Source organism: Schistocerca nitens, chromosome 2 (assembly GCF_023898315.1).
Source record: "Schistocerca nitens isolate TAMUIC-IGC-003100 chromosome 2, iqSchNite1.1, whole genome shotgun sequence".
Taxonomy (NCBI): domain Eukaryota; kingdom Metazoa; phylum Arthropoda; class Insecta; order Orthoptera; family Acrididae; genus Schistocerca; species Schistocerca nitens.
In genome coordinates this window covers 74,025,737-74,046,006 of record NC_064615.1, presented here as the reverse complement: position 1 = coordinate 74,046,006, position 20,270 = coordinate 74,025,737, and the positions used below count along the sequence as shown (strand labels likewise).

Sequence of the window (20,270 nt, the reverse complement as noted above, 5' to 3'; positions counted from 1 at the left end):
CAATATTCTTTTAAAACCCTATGCTCCTTCTGCACCCATCTCCCTACACTATGGTTCCTTCCCCTGCCACTCCCGCTGCAAGACTTGCCCTATGCACCTTCCTACACCACCTACAGCAGCCCTATAACTGGCAAAACATACAAAAATCAAAGGGACAGCCACCTGTGAAATGACACGTGCCATATACTAGCTGGTGTGTAAACATTTTTCGGCCTTTTAGATCGGCATGACTACCACCAAATTGTCAATTAGGATGAATGGGCATAGGCAGAGGGTGTATACAGGCAACACGCAATATCCTGTTGCGGAGCATGCTCTACAACAAGACACTTGTGACCTCGGTGCCTGTTTCACCACATGCGCCATCTGGATTCTTCCCCCCAGACACCAGTTTCTCAGAACTCCAAGGTTGGGAACTAGCGCTACAGCATGTCCTTGGTTCTCCCCACCCACCTGGCCTTAATTTATGTTTATTCCTCCTGTCTCAGCATTTCTGCACAGAAACTACTCATTTCTTCACTCCGTTTTAGTTTTCTCCGTCTTTCATTGTCTTGCCTGCCTGTTTTTCACTGCTCCCCTCCCACCTCTGTTACATACAGTGCACTTAGCTTTTCACTCTTATTAACTGATGCATGATGTTTAAGCAGTAATCTGTATCTTGTATATTACGCAGTCTTCCACCTTTAAGCTCTCAGGTTTTCAAATCTTATCCATTGCAGTCCCCAACAATCAGTCTTTCCTTCTCATCCTGTGCAGTAAGTCTCCTCTGACCTGTGGTTCTGTGTGACTTGCCCGAAATCTATCCCTTTTCCTAGACCTCTTCAGTCCTTTTCCTTCATCCGTCTTCCTCCCCTTCAACCTGCCTGAAGAAGAATCCACTGGCTCCGGAAGCTTGCCTAATTACAATCCTCTTTTATGTGTGTGTTCCGCTGCCGCTTGCTGAGTAGATTTTTCATCTATCCTAAATTGCATTATGACGGTTCTAGTGGTATGTTTCATGTATTTCTGCTTTTGTGAAACAATAATCACATTAACACTAAGACAGAAAAAGGGGACAGTAAATTTCATAGTTTGCCCTTGAAATTTTTGAGATGAAGTGTAAAAGAAAAGATGAAAGACTAATATCTCCCCCCCCCCCTTTCACCCTACATTATATTTATGTATTGTTGCAGTTCTGTCACTTGAAGATTTGGCAGCCAAGTCTCTTTGTCACTATATATGAAGTAACTTTTAATTAATGCAGCTTCACATCTTATTTTGCACTATTTAAGTGTGTTTTAGTTGTACTCAGGACAGATTAAAACTGTGTGCCATATCAGGGCTCAAACACAGAACCATGGAGTTCTCTGGGCAAATGCTGTACAGATTGAGCTGCCCAGCCATGAAGCACAACCTTCCTTCAGGGATCTCTTGCATTACCTTACAGGACAAGCATTCCTGGAAGAAAGGATGATGCAGAGAAATGGCTTAGCCACATTGTAGGGAATTGTTTTGAGAAAGAATTTTTACTCTGCAGTAGCGTGTGCACTTCAAACTTCTGGACAGATTTAAACTGTGTGCCAATCCAAGACACAAACCAGGAATATGTGCCTTTTGTGCTTAAATGCTTTACTGTCTGAATTATACAGGCACAATTCATGACCAGCAAAAGGCCAAGGTTCCAGGTTCACGTCCCAGTCTGGCACACAGTTTGTCTGCCAGGAAGTTTCAAATCATAGCACACACTGCTGAAGAGGGCAAATTCATTGTGGAAGTCTTAGCTGTTTTTGTTAGTTTGTTTCTTTTTTCAGTCGTCATAACAGATTTTTTCCCGTTTTTGTTTAGTGAGGTGGTGAGTGCAGCAGCAATTCTACACCCTATTCTGTTGCCACGTGTTCATTCAGCACTGTTTGTTTTATATGCACTCCATAACAAAGAAGAAGATGATGCTTATTGGGAAAGGTTACTAAAATGGAACAAGCAGCCCGACGTAACACTGATGGCATTTCTTGGCATTGACCAGTAAGTGGTGATTCATATCACAATATGTCTGTAAAATTACTTAAATGAAATTAATGCTCTCAACAAATGCTCTCAACAAATGTTTCAGGAAATTTTGGATAAGGGATCATCCAGGCAACTGTGGAACAGAAAACAAACCACCTTTTTCTCCAGTGCATGATAAATACTATAGAGATGCTGTTGAAACACTTCAACAGCTGAAAACAACATTTTCACCACTAGAGAAACTTCTTGTCATAAGAAGCACATTTGAACAAATGACAGCAGTAAGTTACCCTGATAGGGGAGTATTATATTTAATCATGTGATCTCATGGGTTTTGTATGTGTGATGGATTAATGATGTGCTTCTGGGTGTTCTGTTGAGTTGGTGTTTCATTTTTTTGCACAATATTTTAATGAGCAACCTAGTTGTCTTCTTCAGGTGCTGTGAGTTGTTCTGTCATATGTACTCACTACCTGTACTCCATATAGACAGAGAACTATTGTTGGTGTCTTACTGCTATTTATATTTGAGTTTGTCTCTTGTTGCCCTCTATGCCCTTTGATGCTCTTTTGTTTTTCACTGCCCGCACTGATATTACGCGAAATACGTATTCTCTCAATGTTTGCCAGCTTTGGTGGGTGTGATGACTTGTGAAATCTTAATAAATTGAGTGCTGGATTCCAAGCCTTGTTTAACTTGAAACCTCTGACACTATTTATTAGGGTTTCTGACATCTTTCTTTCAGTAGATTCCTCAGCTATGCTGTTCCTGAAACTGGATATTTGCACCACAATACCGATCTCGTCATATTTAATTTCATGCTTATATTTGAAGCGATGCTCAGCAGCAACTCATTTGTGTGATTGTTGTAGTAGGGTGTCCACTGTTGTTTCTCCATCTTTCCTCTACTGTTGTAATTGTCTGTCCCACGTAGGACTGGCCACATTCATATAGAATGCGGCACACACCCAACTCTTGGGCACCTAAATTGTATTTAACATTACAAAGAAGACTTTTTATCTTTTTTGATGGGAGCAAAATACACAGGATGCCTTGTTTTCATAGGAGACTACCAGTCACTCTGAATATGGAGCTACCATAAGGTTGATAAACAATTCTTCGGTTATCTATTTCTGTCAACTCAGTGTCTTTTCAGGCATTTTTGATTATGTGCAGTGTAAGGCCAGCAACAGTTCACAGTCTGGTTGAAGACCAAGCAACAGGTTGCATAACAGGACAACTTTACAGCACCTGAAACAGATGGCTGGGTCGATGATTCAGATATTGTGCAAAAATGGAAACAGTAATGCGGCTGAACACCCAGAAGCACTCAATAAATATTTAATCTTGCCGTTATAAATGTGGTATTATTACACTTAACAGCAATGTAAGAAAGGATAGAGTCTACTTACTGTGAAGATAACATGCTAAGTTGCAGACATGCACAAGTAAAAGGCACCACTTCAGTTTTTAACAGCAATGTAAGAAAGGATAGAGTCTACTTACTGTGAAGATAACATGCTAAGTTGCAGACATGCACAAGTAAAAGGCACCACTTCAGTTTTTAACCACCTGTTAATAGCATCTCAGTAAAAACAGTACCCACATTTTGAGAGAGAGAGAGAGAGAGAGAGAGAGAGAGAGAGAGAGAGCACAAGGAATCAGTAGGCATGAAAGTAGACCACAGGAAAGCCACATCACAATGCAAAGCCAAAATTCAAGCATTTTGGTACTTTCTCCCTCAGTTTCCAGGTCCACATACTATAGATAGTAGAAGACTATTGTAACATTATAAATATTGCAGTCGTAAATTTTCTGTGTTTCAGTTATCTCAAATTTTTGTAGAGAAGCATACAGACCTTTGAGACAGATAAACAATCAAATAATGGAAAATCCAGGATGGAATGTAACAATACCAGAGAAGGAAAGTTGCTACTCACCATATAGCGGAGATGCTGAGTCGTGATAGGAACAACAAAAAGATTCACACAATTATAGCTTTTGTTAATTAAGGCCTTTGTCAGCAGTAGACACACATACACACACACACGCACACACACTCACGCAAACGGAACTTGCACACACGTCTGCAGTCTCAGAGAGCTGCAGTGTTGTTTCAGTTCTCTGGTATTGAAACAATCAAATAAGAAATAAAAGCAATGTGTGAAACCTACTACTCATTTAAAACTCAAGGCTGTAGAAATAAAACATGGCTACAGGCTCCCCTCATATCTGTGTCACCTGTCAGCTGTGTCCCCTTATCCTCATAACAAATGGGACAATCTGAATCTGAGATGAATTACCTGCCCCTCTTTTCCAACTAACCCCAACCTTTCCTTCTTTACCCCCTTAGGGAGGAACAAACTGTTCCAAAAATGAGTGTGGTAACCGTTGTGTCTCCTTTTAATTTTATAGTCTTTTATTTATGTTTAATATTTACTTTAAGCAAGTAAGCAGCAGATTTTTCAAAGTAACACCTTTTACAATATTAACAAGTGGTATTTAGCAGTTTAATGGTAGTTGATTATTAATGGAGTCTACAGAATTAGTTTCTAATATATGCTTCTCAATGTTGGTGAATATCTTGACTTATTTCACATCCCTGAAAGTACAACATCATGGTGGGATCTACAGAACGTTATGAATGAGTGAAACCTCCTGGCTCAGTTGAGAGCAAGAGGTCCAAAGAATATGAAATGGTATTACTATATTTTTCTCATTTTAATGGAATACAGCATAAACAATAATGTCTTTAGAAAGAAGAGCATATGTTCAGCATGGACAAGGGTTTGAAAGGTGATTGGCCCTTTTTCTTTCAAAAAATCGATCCTACAATTACTTGTGTTGGTTAGGGGAATGAAGAAAACATAAATTTTGATGCCTCAACAGTGATTTGAACCTCTAGACTCTCAAATGCAAGTCCGTTGTCTTAAACCACTGACCCACCATGCTCAGTTCTGATTTTCCTAATTCAGTTAATAGAAAGTTTTATAGATGTATTAAAAAATCGTAAATGGTTAGCTGTTTAGCCCAGTCAACAAGGACCAAAACCTATCAGCTCTAGCAGCTGGGGATTATTTTGTGTAGTTGGAAATTTTTGTTCAGTGGTAGGGGAAAGTGTCGTGATGAACATAACTAAAAATCCTGACTGTTAGGGTGTGGGTTTGGTGATGAGAGGGATGGAGATGGAGGGGGGGAGGGGAGGGGGTTGTAAACATCACTTTTTTTAGGTTTTTTTCATGAATATCTCTAAAACCATGGCATCTAGTGAAAATGTTTCCCAGAACAAATAATAATATTTCTTCTCTAGGTCTAATAGTTACCATGTTGCAAGGTGTTAGAAAATTGTAGACTGTTAAAAATAGTGTTTTAATCATATAAAATGGATGTTTAGCGTTAAATCAAGTACGTAAGGAACAAATATTAAATGTATGTACCATATGTAAGTGCAGTAGAGTCATATTAAGGGATAAATCGTGCTCTGGGGGTGCAACAGGGTAATGAAATGATTGTGTGGAATTGATGCTGGAAGTCCCTGCCTGAGGAAGTTCAGCTGCCAAGTTGCAAGTCTTCTCAGTTGACACCACATTGGGTGACTTGCATACCAATGATGACGGTGACTTGCATACCAATGATGACAATGAAGTGATGATGAGGACAACACAACACCCAGTCCTCGAGAGGAGAAAATCGCTGACCCAGCTGGGAATCGAACCTGGGCCCACTGCGTAGCAGTCGAATGTACTGACCACTCAGCTAAGGAGGTGGACTGTAACATGTTGAAAAGGTGGGGGAGGAAGATGTAAGCATGACGGAAGGTAGGCTGCTGGATTGTGTTCATTCACTTCCCTTCTTAGTAGGGCTACAAAATGAAGTGCAAGCAGGCAGTTCCCCATTCTCTCTACCACACTATGTTGCAAACTACAGGGTGTTTCATAAAGTTATACTTACCCTTCCACAACTCACCTTATAATTGCAGGTGGCACAGTGTGCAGACAGGCGCTTGGAGGTGTTTATTTTCCACAAAGTGTGTTAAAATTACATGGAATACAGATGTAAATTGCTAATAATACAAACGCAAGGAAAGATTCTACATAAATCTACAATGCTACAGGGGAAATTGGTTCTTATCATCCTTTAAAGTAGTTGTAGCATTCTTTCAAGGAAGGTGATTTTATCCTTCATGGGCACTGCTCGCTGTTCAGTTTACAGACACACTATACCTCCCCAGCATTTTGTGTCCAATTCTCTTATGAGAGTAGGCAAAATAATTTCACTGATCTCATGTTTATACAGTGGAGGTATTTTCAGTTTATTAAGTGAGTACTTATCTGCAGTTCTTCAGTGAGGTTTTGTATCAAATGCATTTCTATAAACAATGGCTGAGAAGTGCTTAATTTAAGTGTGATGTTATCAGTGAGCTATATAATGTTGGTGGGAAATGGATTTGAATTGCTAAATGTGGCATCTTGCTGCTTTCTGTCATTAACAGCATATTGTAAACCCTTGTATTGGTGCTGAAGTCACTTGGTGGTGAACTATTGAATGACAAGAAAGGTACGGCACTTACCTCACCATTAATTGTGTTAGTAGAAAGAGCATAAATCTCTTCTTTTCTATAATTGTAGAGTGAGTTGCACCACACATACACACTATATCTTCCAAGATGGCTGTGAATCTGTTGATTGAAAGGACTGGTCATGTTCAAGTCTAGAACAGTAACCTGTTGTAATGCATTGTTAACCTGAGTTGGAATATCAGAAGTTTTATATCACCTAGATGACCTAATTCTGTTTCAGAGGTAGCCTCTGAGTCGCTTCAGATGTTGGGAGAGCTGAGGCTGGGGTGATGTATTTGATACCCTGAAGGTGTGTAAAACATTCCAGTCACTGTTAGTGGGGACAGTGAAATCGACATTGTCGAATACATATTGGCAGCATGTTACACTTGGAGCAGGCTCTTCAGTGTAGTAGACAGCTGACAGCTCCAGCAGTTCAGCTTTTTCACGTAATTGCTCACTTAACAACTGCAAATACGTACTCACTTAATAAACTAAAAAAAAACTCCACTATATAAACATGAGCTCAGTGAAATTACTTTGTCTGCTCACATAAGAGAACTGGACACAAAATCCTGGGGAGATATAGTCTGTCTTTAAACTGACAAGCAAGCAGTCCTCATGAGAGGGAACTTTCCTTTCCCAGAAAGATGATACAGCCACCATACAGGATGACTAAGAATCAATTTCCCTTTAGCATGGTAGAACAGTGTGCACACGTAGATTCTCTCCATAAATGTTTCTTCCATTAGTGTTATTTGTATTTTACATCTGAAGTCCCTGTAGTGTTAACACACTTTGCAGAAAATAAATGCCTACAGGCACATCTGCACACTTTGTTGCCAGTGATTTATAAGGTGAGCTGCGGAAGGGTCAGTATAACATAGTGAAACACACTGTAGTTGCTTTTTGTGAAGTAGTGCAATAAGGACAAGGGAATCGAGGGAAGTGCATGACCACAATCTGGCAACCTATCTTCCCTCACACTTCTAAAATACATTCCCGCCCTTCCATACTGTTACACCCCATAAATTATCTCCTAATATGGCTCTACTGCACTTAAATGTGGTACATGCATTTAATATCTGTTCATAGCCACTTCATTTAACAATACACATCAATTTTAGACCATTAAAATACTATTTTTAATAATCTACCATTTTTCCATCATCTGCAATGTGGAAACTATTAGTCCTAGTGGAAAAATGAATAGTACCTTTTTTGCAGGAAATTTAATGTGGTTTCATTATGACTAGGAAACATTTTCACTACAAGCTGCGATTTCAAGACGATCAAGAAAAACAAAAAAGTGACCTCTAACCCAGCCACCCCTACCTCCACACACACTCACACTCCACTAGTCATGATACCCCCCTCCCCCAACACACACACACACACACACACACACACACACACACACACACACACACACACACACACACGTACCTAAAAAAATTGAGACTACACAAATGTTTCCCCCTAATTTTCCTTTGTTGACTGGATTAGGTTGGAAAAAAGGTACCATTTATTTTCCAAAATGTTGCTAGGTACGTTTATGACACCAATACTCATGACACAGCACAATTTGTTTACTGCTACTATCAGATATATCATGGAAGTTCCATTAGAATAGAGTGCACATGGAGGCTTATGCTCACTCATTTCTTCCTTACCTCATCTGCAGTTGGAACCTGTAAGAGTAGAACATGTAACAATATGAGTACTCTACGCTATCTGCTATACAATGACTTCTGCACCAGTTATACAGGGGTAGACATACACTAGCTGATCAGGCATATCCAGATACCCCTACATAATACAGAATTGACCATCAGACATCAAGAGAAGCAGACCTACCAGTATAAAGGGAGGCAGGGAGTATTGTGTTGTCAGTAGAGAAGCAGTAGCAAAGTACAGTTTGGTCAGGGGAGCTTAGTGACTTCAAACTTAGATTAGTCATTGATGTTACTTGAGTTACAAATCCATCAGGGACATTTCAACACTTCTGAAGCTGTCTGAGTTGATTTTCTTGATAATGTGATTGATAACTGGAAAGACAAAGGAACAGCCACAGCTAAACCAATATCAGGGAGACCTCATGCACTGACAGGCAGGCATTGCTGAGCATTGAGGAGGATGGTTGTGAAAAGTTGGACGAAATCAGTGGAAGGCATCACTCATAATTCCTATGTGTTGCCAGCTGTCCAGGTAGTACAATGACTGTGTGTGGAGAGTTAAGAAGGGGTACAAACACCAAGCAACTCCTCATGAATCACACATTTCTGTAGTCATTGCTAAGCGATGCTTCGGATGATGTAAAAAGTGATATAACTGGACAGTGTATGACTGGAAATAAGTGATTTGGACTGATGAATCATGCTGTAACCTGTGGTAGTCCAATGGAAGGGTTCGGATTCGGCAAATTCCTGGAGAGCATTACCCATCACCATTGCAGTGGAGATGTTATTACTAGGGCCCGGATTTTAATGACAAGTCATATGTTTTTCTGAACTGTAGGGTGAATTTTAGAACAATTTATACACAAATCTAGGCATTTTAGTGACAAAAAATGTATTTTGATTGTGCGTATAAAGTCATATTTCAACAAATTTTAGTAATAGGTCATATTGCGGCTAACTTTTAATGTAATAGGCCATATTTCTGTCAATTTTTGCCAAAAATGCATATACCATTTTTCTCGTATCTTACGGGACACGCGAATAAGAAAATGAGTATTTTGCTCACGAGACGATATTTAACGTGCTATTATGAAAGATAAACAGATAAATTAGTACACAGCTTTATTTCTGAGGACTGTAGCAGAAAATTGGTGTACCACAACAGTCGTTTCGCGAACATAAAACATTGTTGCACAGAGTCGACAATATTCTCTCAGAGCCAACAAAGGCGGCTTCTGCCATAATAATCATCGCAGTCACACAGGTGTTCCCAGTAACCAGTTTGAATACAGCCTTTGCCTTGTTCAACATGCCTAAAGCAAAGTGCTCCGACAGCGTGAAGTTACGAGGATATGTTCGAGAATTTAGAGAGAACTTCTTTAGTACTGATGGGAAAATATTATTTTGTAAACTGTATGAAGTTAAAAGTTAGTGCAGAAAAGCACTTTAATGTGCAAAAACACTGTAATACTGCTAAGCACAGCAGCTGTGTGAAACGAAGTGCTGAAAATAACAGCAAGCAAACACTGTTAATTGAACAGACAGGTCAATCGTCAACTGTGCAATCATTCTGCAAGGATTTGTGTGAGATGATGGTATCCTGCAACATCCCATTGGAAAAGCTGAAGAATTCAGGCTTCAGACAGTTCTTGGAGAAGTACCTACACAACACATCCAGTTCCAGATGAATCTACACTGAGAAAGAACTATTTATCTGTATGCTACAATGATGTGCTCAACAAAATATGAATTACTATTGCTGAGCAAAAGACCTGGCTGTCGATAGATGAAACTACGGATATTAGTGGGCAATATATTGCAAATGATGTTGTTGGTGTTCTAAAACTTGGTGACCCTGGAGATATGTTCCTACTAACATGTGAAGCTCTTGATAGAATAAACAATTCGACGATTACTATTTTGTTTGACAACTCTCTGAAGCTACTGTGGCTAGATGGTGTGAAAAGAGCCAAAGTTTTGCTGCTTGTAACAGAGAGTGCTTCGTATATGGCTAAAGCAGACAAAGGGCTTCAGATTCTCTACCCCAGTATGGTGTACGCCACTTGCCTTGCACATGCATTGTACAGAGTTGCTGAAGAGGTGCAATCAAATTACCCTGACATGGACAAATTAATTTCCTGTGGCAAGAAAATCTATGTGAAGGCTCCGCTACAGGAGCAGGAATTCATGGAACAAGCATCTTCAACGCCCCTCCCACCTAAACTTGTTCTTACACGGTGGGGTTCGTGGCTTAATGCTGCTGAGTATTACTGCACCAACTGCACCCAAACAAAGACAATCTTCTGTGAGATTGATAGCGACGAATCAAGTGCTATCAAAATTGTGAAAGAAGTTTTTACAGATGCATTGTCTCGAAACTTGGCATACATCAACGCCAATTTTTCAGTGATATGAAAAGCCACCAAACGACTGGAAGCTGTTGGCACTCAGCTATGTGAGGCCCTGAGTATTGTGCAACATGTGCAGAGTGAGTTGGGTCGAGCTCGTGGTCATGTGGGTGACAAAGTGAAAACCAAACTGCAAAGTGTTCTCCAGAGGAATCCTGGATATTCTAGACTGTGCAAAATTAGTGACAGTCTTTCAGAGAATGCCACAACATTTGAAGATACTGAAACAAAGCTGAACTCCAGTGACCTGGCTGCCTTCAAATACGCAGTGACATCTTGTGAAGTGGAGAGGAGCTTTCCTCAGTGACAACTGTAGATCTTTGACAATGGAAAACCTGAAAATGCACGTTGTGTTCCAGTGCAACTTTGCAGGTACTGAAGATTGACATACAGTATTAAATAATGTGAAATGCTTTAAATACTATGTAGAAATAAAAACATTGTTTTACTGTTTCGATAGATGATCTTTTTGCTGTACTTTGTGTTTGGAAAATAAAACATTCATACAGTCAAAAAAATAGGTGCAAATTAGCCACAAACCCTACAGAAAGAAAGAACTATACTTACAATACTTTGAGAAGTGAATTTTGTATTACTTTATGGTGAATAAAAAAATTAAATAAACAAACAAGATTGCTTTAAATAAACTTCTATTAAGTCATATTTTATTTTTAAGGTCATATTTATGTAAGTTTTAAGTCATAAATGCTTGGATATTTCACTATTTTTTAGGTACTTAAAATCCGGGCCCTAGTTATTACAGTATACCGATGTTTTTCACTGTTAGGGTGTGGTCCCGTCATTATACTTAAGAAAGCACTAAATGCAGTAGGAACAGTTCAGAGTCAGTGACTGACTGTATCAGCATGACAGTTCACCCTGTCATAAAGCAACATCCATGAGGCAGTGGTATGTGTTCAGTAACAGTCCTGAAATGGTTTCGGTTCCTCATGTCCCAACTTGAACACAATGGAATGCCTTTGGGACAAGTTGAAACTGTCAACTTCTTTCCAGACCCCACTCTCCAATGTCTTTACCTTCTCTGGTTTTGGCTTATGAGGAAGAATGGTCTGCCATTCCACCACAGACATTCAGACACCTAATTGAAAGTGTCCCAAGCAGATTTCCAATATCATAAAGATGAAGGGTGGACACACTCCATATTAATGTCCACTTAATACATGTCTGGATACTTTTGATGAGATAACTTATTTGTAGATATATTATCTTGCATAGGAAAAGTATGTTAATGTGTGTACCCTGAATGTAATGCTGGCTGATGTTTGCATTATTATTCTAATTCATGATATTGTACAAGGGTTGGAACTTTAATAGGGGCAACTATTTATCTACAGGTCGTACAAAATAGATACGTGTTTCAAAGTTTTACTGACCTTCAAAGTAGTCATCAGAATTGTGTATAACCCGTTGCCAGAGATGTGGAAGACATAGGATACTTTTAACATTGCCAGTTGTGTTGACAGTTCAAGCTGCGTGATCTATAGGCTGACGAATTTGTAGCAGTTCTGAAGTGAATGCCGTGACGTGTTTCCTTCAGTTTAGAAATTGAGTTGAACTCACAAGGGCTTAAGTCAGGGGATTGCAGTAGGTGGTATAGCACTTAGCAGCCCCATCAGTCAAACAAATCAGTAACAGCTTGCACCCTTACATGCTTGAGCATTGTCCTGCAAAATGATGGCCAGGTCCTGCAGAAAGCTGGTCGTAAGTTGTGTTTCAAAAATGAACAGCATAGAGACAGAAGTGGTGGCACTTCCTGCACGACCTGACCATCATTTTGCAGGACAATGCTCAAGCATGAACAGTGCAAGCTGTTACTGATTTGTTTGACTGATGGGGCTGCTAAGTGCTATACCACCTACTGCAATCCCCTGACTTAAGCCCTCGTGAGTTCAACTCGATTTCTAAACTGAAGGAAACACTTCACGGGATTCACTTCAGAACTGTTACAATTTCGTTGGGCAATAGATCATGCTGCTCGAACTGTCAACACAACTGGCAATGTTAAAAGTATCCTACGACTTCCACATCGCTGGCAATGGATTATACACAATTCTGGTGACTACTTTGAAGGTCAGTAAAACTTTGAAACACGTATCTATTTTGTACAAGCTGTAACTAAATAGTTGCCGCTATTAAAGTTCCAACCCTCGTAGCACACCAATTGGCTACAATGATTTTTCTGTTTCTACAGGCTTGGAGACCATTGTGTGATAAAGACAAGTACTTCATAATACTTTATATGCAGGGTTTCCATATCTATGCAATGTTAAAATGAAATACTAATCATCAATATCCAAACTAATGTTTTTCTGAACCTTTGATCTGTGAGAGGCTTCAGAGACAGTAGGAATAAATCCACTAGATTTTATTTGTGAGGACACTTAAAGGGACAGGTTTGTAGTACTACAGCCGTGGAAGTACATGGCCTAATAGCTCATCTGCATGCCGCTTTAACAATGGTGAATGCAGGTGTGTGGCTTAGGGTCCAGCAAAGTATGATCAACTGAGTGGCAAAACTTTTGCGAATGCTTTGAACATGTTCTCTAAAGTGAATATTGCTTGTAGGTGTATTTAATGGCTCTGTGAAGATGAGCCTCAACGTCAAACGTACAGAAAGGAGTTACTGTATGTAGCGTAATGTGCAATCTAGTGTAGCCTACCTATTGTGTTTTAGTACCTCACTGGATGCGCCAGTGTTACTGTATCCACTATTATTTTCTGTTGTCTTTATTTGTGTCATTGGCACAAAACAAAATGGTCAGTTATGTCTATATGGAGTTCATATTATGTCTTAATGTTTAAATAAAGGTAAAAGTAACGGGAAGAAATAAACAAGATATTGCACTGTGGAGGTGTAAATTGGATACATAGGATACAGTCTGATCCTTTAACTGGGAAAAAAAATGATTGGCACTAATGCAACTTGTATATCGGTGAGTCTGTGTATCTTTCCCCACAGCATTGTTTCATCTCACGGAGCTAATGGGACAACTCCAGCACATCGCAGAGTTCATGCTACCTATTCTTGGCCACACTGAAAGCAGTTAGAGTGTGTCAGAGTCTCGTTTTTTAAATTGCATTTCTATTAAACCTTTTGGCAGGACTATGTTTTGTGAGATACAATTTTGTCTTGAATTGGGATGAGGAATCACATGCTGACTGCCAAATGTGGCATTTTTTCTTCACCGTGTGGAGTCAAGCAAAAGTGGACCAAAAAAGTTATTACTGTCATTCAGAATTAATGTTGATGTGTTACAGTAATATCATCATACAATGGAATGAGATTATTTGTGTTACAAAAGAAGCCTAAAGTTAACTGTGATAAGTGTGATCTCCATCTACATAGGAAGTGTAACTGTAGAATCTGCTTCCCGTCAAACAGTAACCCATGATGAATGAGTCAAAGATGTTTGCTTAACTAGTAATGTATTTGCTTGTTTAGTTAGTTCCATGATGATTGTATGCAAAATTGCAGATATTACAAACTGGTACCTAAGTAGGAACTAGGATCTACTAAACTCACATCGCAAAGAGCATAATTATTTGTCGTATTAACAATTTTAAGAGCTCTATGTGCTTGAAGAATCTGTGTAGGTGAATTTTTGTACTGGCAAAGTAAGAAACTATTAAGTTTTATTATACACTCCTGGAAATGGAAAAAAAAACACATTGACACCGGTGTGTCAGACCCACCATACTTGCTCCGGACACTGCGAGAGGGCTGTACAAGCAATGATCACACGCACAGCACAGCGGACACACCAGGAACCGTGGTGTTGGCCGTCGAATGGCGCTAGCTGCGCAGCATTTGTGCACCGCCGCCGTCAGTGTCAGCCAGTTTGCCGTGGCATACGGAGCTCCATCGCAGTCTTTAACACTGGTAGCATGCCGCGACAGCGTGGACGTGAACCGTATGTGCAGTTGACGGACTTTGAGCGAGGGCGTATAGTGGGCATGCGGGAGGCCGGGTGGACGTACCGCCGAATTGCTCAACATGTGGGGCGTGAGGTCTCCACAGTACATCGATGTTGTCGCCAGTGGTCGGCGGAAGGTGCACGTGCCCGTCGACCTGGGACCGGACCGCAGCGACGCACGGATGCATGCCAAGACCGTAGGATCCTACGCAGTGCCGTAGGGGACCGCACCGCCACTTCCCAGCAAATTAGGGACACTGTTGCTCCTGGGGTATCGGGAGGACCATTCGCAACCGTCTCCACGAAGCTGGGCTACGGTCCCGCACACCGTTAGGCCGTCTTCCGCTCACGCCCCAACATCGTGCAGCCCGCCTCCAGTGGTGTCGCGACAGGCGTGAATGGAGGGACGAATGGAGACGTGTCGTCTTCAGCGATGAGAGTCCCTTCTGCCTTGGTGCCAATGATGGTCGTATGCGTGTTTGGCGCCGTGCAGGTGAGCGCCACAATCAGGACTGCATACGACCGAGGCACACGGGGCCAACACCCGGCATCATGGTGTGGGGAGCGATCTCCTACACTGGCCATACACCACTGGTGATCGCCGAGGGGACACTGAATAGTGCACGGTACATCCAAACCGTCATCGAACCCATCGTTCTACCATTCCTAGACCGGCAAGGGAACTTGCTGTTCCAACAGGACAATGCACGCCCGCATGTATCCCGTGCCACCCAACGTGCTCTAGAAGGCGTAAGTCAACTACCCTGGCCAGCAAGATCTCCGGATCTGTCCCCCATTGAGCATGTTTGGGACTGGATGAAGCGTTGTCGCACGCGGTCTGCACGTCCAGCACGAACGCTGGTCCAACTGAGGCGCCAGGTGGAAATGGCATGGCAAGCCGTTCCACAGGACTACATCCAGCATCTCTACGATCGTCTCCATGGGAGAATAGCAGCCTGCATTGCTGCGAAAGGTGGATATACACTGTACTAGTGCCGACATTGTGCATGCTCTGTTGCCTGTGTCTATGTGCCTGTGGTTCTGTCAGTGTGATCATGTGATGTATCTGACCCCAGGAATGTGTGAATAAAGTTTCCCCTTCCTGGGACAATGAATTCACGGTGTTCTTATTTCAATTTCCAGGAGTGTATTTATTTAGTTTTAGTAGTGGCAGAGGTCAGAGGAACAAAGGGAGTCATCACTGCTAACACACCATATTATTAATATTGCTTGTTTAGGTAGTCAAATAAAATGGGCTAATTTTAGCATTGTTATTTTATGTCATAGTTATCCTTGAATGGCTGCTTTCATAATCTTCTCCTCCTCCTCCTCCTCCTCCTCCTCCTCCTTCTCCTTCTTCTTTTTCAAGCAGTGGGAGTTGGCCTGTTCCAAAATCAAAGTAATTCTGTTTTTGTAATCTGATACATTCTTGTGTCCTCTCTTTTAATGAACATCATGGTTTTAAATTATGAGAAGTCATATTAGTCTGGTCTCACAACACATACACGTTTTGTGCACTGCAATTCAGATGAAAAAAAATTGTATATGTTTTAAATGGTTTATTTCTGTTGTATCATGTATTGCCAGAAGGAAACAGTATTTGTAATATTCTGTAACATTATTAAGTTTTATCAGATTTCAGGTAACTGGAAAGAATAATGTTTTCTGTGTTAAATGTGTGTACAGCATTTAAGGTGTCATTTTTTTGCATTAACTTCCTTGAATATAGTTTAAGTTCAGTTGATACACTATTTATTTATGTGGCTCAGAGCAGGAGAGGCTACATAGTTACCTATTCGTGGATAGAATCCAGACTGCAAGGCACCTAATGCAAGTAGAGAGATTAGTTAATAAGAAACCAGCACTGAGCACAGCATGTATGTAGCATATTTGGAGTAGCCGAGGAGTTTAAAAGACCTGACACGCACACTAGCTCCGATTGAGTCTGTCACAAGTAGAAGCATTTGTAGTCTCTTGATTCTTCTGCCAATAGCTATGATCAGCAAACGATAGGCAAGTGTTAGAAGAAAAAAATACTCTTGGAATAAGTAGACACCCAGAACAGCACATCATCCAAGAGACAGCAGGAGAGGTTGGAAGGTTATTGAGCAGTGAAATGCTAGAATTTATTCTATATTTGTGGATTTTTGTATGACTATAGAAGAATTCTTTGTAATAAACTTTTAGCAATCCCCAAAGGAATTATGACGCCATTGGTAGAAAACTTACAGTGTCAGAATTTCTTAATAACACACATTACTCCCCACTCACTCACTTATCCAAGAAGATGCTGCTACAGCGTGTTCATTATCGACAAACTGCCTATTGGCTTCTGTCTCGGGTTCTTCAGCCGACGTTCATCTAATGATTTTTCTGACGTTTCGCCAGCACGAGTGGCTGGCATTGTCAAAGCTTCACCCTCCATTGCCGGTGGTGAAATGGAGCCGAGCTCGCGGGCGCAGACTATATGTACCTGGCGCGCCATCGTCTGAGGGCTTCTCCGCGGTCATTTCCGGTGCGGTTCTCCTCTTGCTACCTGCGACGGTCGTTCGCTGCAGTACGGGAAGCCAGGATCCGTTGACCTTAACGCTTTCCTCTTTCTTGTTCAAACTGTTCGCATGTTTTTGTATTTCTACTGCTTCTCTGAACAATCGCGTGTGATAATGCTTCTCTACAGCCAGAACTTTCGTGTCGGCGAATTTTATTATGTGGTCGGTCTCATTCAGTGCGTGCTCTGCCATGGCCGATTTCTCCACCTGCCCCAACACGCACTGAATGAGACCGACCGCGTAATAAAATTCGCCGACACGGAAGTTCTGGCTGTAGAGAAGCATTATCACACGCGATTGTTCAGAGAAGCTGTAGAAATACAAAAACACGTGAACAGTTTGAACAAGAAAGAGGAAAGCCTTAAGGTCAACGGATCCTGGCTTCCCGTACTGCAGCGAACGACCGTCGCAGATAGCAAGAGGAGAACCGCACCGGAAATGACCGCGGAGAAGCCCTCGGACGTTGGCGCGCCAGGTACATATAGTCTGCGCCCGCGAGCTCGGCTCCATTTCACCACCGGCAATGGAGGGTGAAGCTTTGACAATGCCAGCCACTCGTGCTGGCGAAACGTCAGAAAAATCATTAGATGAACGTCGGCCGAAGAACCCGAGACAGAAGCCAATAGGCAGTTTGTCAACAAGTGGACATGAAAGCCTTAACAATTTTGTGTTCATTATTGCTGATATCAGAGCACTATCCTGTGTGCTGTTTGTCAGTGAAGTATGGCAAAAAGCAAATAAAAATTAATTTAAAATATGGAGATGTGTGTGCTCTATCACTTATCATGTACATTTATCTGTGAAACTTTTCATTTGTGTGCAATTGATATTTGAAAGTTAACAAACTAAAGACTGCAGAAGCACAACTCACTAAAGAAATAAGTGTGTGTGTGTGTGTGTGTGTGTGTGTGTGTGTGTGTGTGTTTGTTTTGGAGTGGCAGGCTTGTGTAAGATATTTAGGGGAGCAAATTGTAGTCTAAAAATACTTCAGGCAACAACATAGTGCAACTGCTTGTTTTTGTATAGGTGATAAGTGCACAAACCGAATTGTATCACATGGGTCTATAGTTGCATTATCTCTGTCCCATTTCAGGCTGTTCAGAAGGAACTGGGAACAACATATCTATGGACAATGGATGACTTGTTCCCTGTGTTCCATTTTGTTGTTGTCAGGGCAAGAATTCTTCAGCTTGGTTCAGAAATTCATTTTGTTGAAGATTTTATGGAACCATATTTACAAAATGGAGAACTGGGAATAATGTTCACAACATTAAAAGTAAGAGATCTGCATCCTGTTATGTAATTTCACACCTTCTGTCTGCTTTTATAATAGTCCTATATACATGAAATATTATTAACAGTAATGGATGGTAATTCTTGGGATTCTATACATTTCATCTTTACATTTTTCAGGCTTGTTATTATCAGATTCTACAAGAAAAAATCAGTGTGAGCATGTAGGACACCTTTCCCCAGCATGGTGAAATACTCTACCAAAGGAAGTATGTTAAACATGTATATTTCATTTGTGCATCTAAATACTGTATTTTAATCATTTAAAGCACTCCTTTTTATATAAAAAATGTGCTGTTGATATACTGTGATTTTTTTAACAAAATCTGTAAGAAACTTTTATACTACTGTGACTGAATGTATTTTTGATATTTGTTATGAATAAAATTGTTTGTTTTTGGTGCTCTTTAGGCTGTGGAATTAATTTTATTTATATGTATAAAGTAATTATTTTGAAAGACATGAATATGTATTGTACCTGAACTTAGGAAAATGAGCACTAGATACATATCTGTTTAGCTTAGTATTACTTATTTAGACAATCAGATAAAATGGCCTAGTTGTAGCATTGTTATTTTATGTTGTAGTTACCCTTGAATGACTATTTTCATAATCTGACACATTTTGTGTTCTCTCTTTTAATGAACATCAAGGTTTTAAATTATGAAAAGTTATATTAGCCTGTTCTTACAACACAAGCACATTTTTTGTGCACTGTAATTCAAATGAAAAAGAATTATATATGTTTTAAAGGTTTATTTTTGTTGTGCCATGTATTGTTGCAAGGAAACAGTATTTTTAATATTTTATAATATTGTTAAGTTTTATCAGATTTCGTGTAACTGTAAAGAATAATGTACCTGTTCTCCATTTTAAATGCATGTAGCAACGTATGAGGTGGCCTTTTCCCCCCCATGAAAAGATGTACATACCTTAAATTATGAACAACTGTAAAATTTTTTTCCCTGTTATGAAGTTAATGATTTCCTGACATGTTAAAAAGTTGATATAAAGCATCAAATTCCTTGTACGTAATTTAAGTTTAAATGATACACTATTTATTGTGGCAAGATTTAATTTGTTTTTCTCATTTCCATACACCTAGTAACCCTATCCACATTTCCTAATATTTCAGTTCTGCATAGCAAATAAGAATAATAAAAAGGACAGTTTTCTTTAACAGTTAATTTTGTTGGTGCAGTATCATATTTTTGCATGAATAAAAAATTGTTTTGTTAATGACACAGCACTATTTAAAATCTCATTTGTTTCTTTGACATTCTTGAAAAATCAAATACTAACAAAGAGATAGAGGGGCTGGCCAGTACTTACCTCAGCTCAGTACAGCCGATAGATACACAAAAAACAGAACCGAAAATTTATGGTTCTGTTTTTTAAATTTTCGGTTCAATTTTCGGTTCTGTTTTTTGTGTATCTATCGGCTGTACTGAGCTAAGTACTGGCCAGTCCCTCTATCTCTTTGTTAGCATTTGTTTCACATCTTTATATGAGATTTTCCATTAATCATTCTTGAAAAATCCTCACACGCAGTATATTCTGAATTTAAACACCATTAAATCTGTTTTTTACACTCTTGTGCAAGTGTTTTACTGTTAGGTTAATTTTGCTTGTCTTCAGTGTGTTCACTTTCTACTGCATATTTTTACAGATTATATGCTCATTTCTCTATTTTAATTTGTTAATCATTATGTCTACATTGTGATTGGATTGTGGCACACACAGCAGTCGTAATTAGTGTTTTCTGGACATACTGGCTGTTCTTCGCACCGTGCTGACACCCTCAATAAATATTCTTAAACTGAAATATTTTGTTAATTGAAAATGTAAATCAACATTTTAAA

The 20,270-nt window shown here is 40.0% G+C and overlaps 1 protein-coding gene across 1 annotated transcript in view; it reads left to right on the top strand.

Moving 5' to 3' along the window:
- LOC126235735 (alsin) overlaps window positions 1-19,657 on the top strand; it is a 234,067-nt gene extending 214,410 nt beyond the window's left edge. The window contains exons 11-14 of the mRNA XM_049944514.1: window positions 1,825-2,001; window positions 2,090-2,267; window positions 18,209-18,391; window positions 18,529-19,657. Of these exons, the coding sequence (XP_049800471.1) occupies window positions 1,825-2,001; window positions 2,090-2,267; window positions 18,209-18,391; window positions 18,529-18,576 (586 nt within the window). The 3' untranslated portion in view covers window positions 18,577-19,657. The remainder of the gene's footprint in view (window positions 1-1,824; window positions 2,002-2,089; window positions 2,268-18,208; window positions 18,392-18,528) is intronic.
- The last annotated feature ends 613 nt before the right edge of the window (window positions 19,658-20,270 follow it).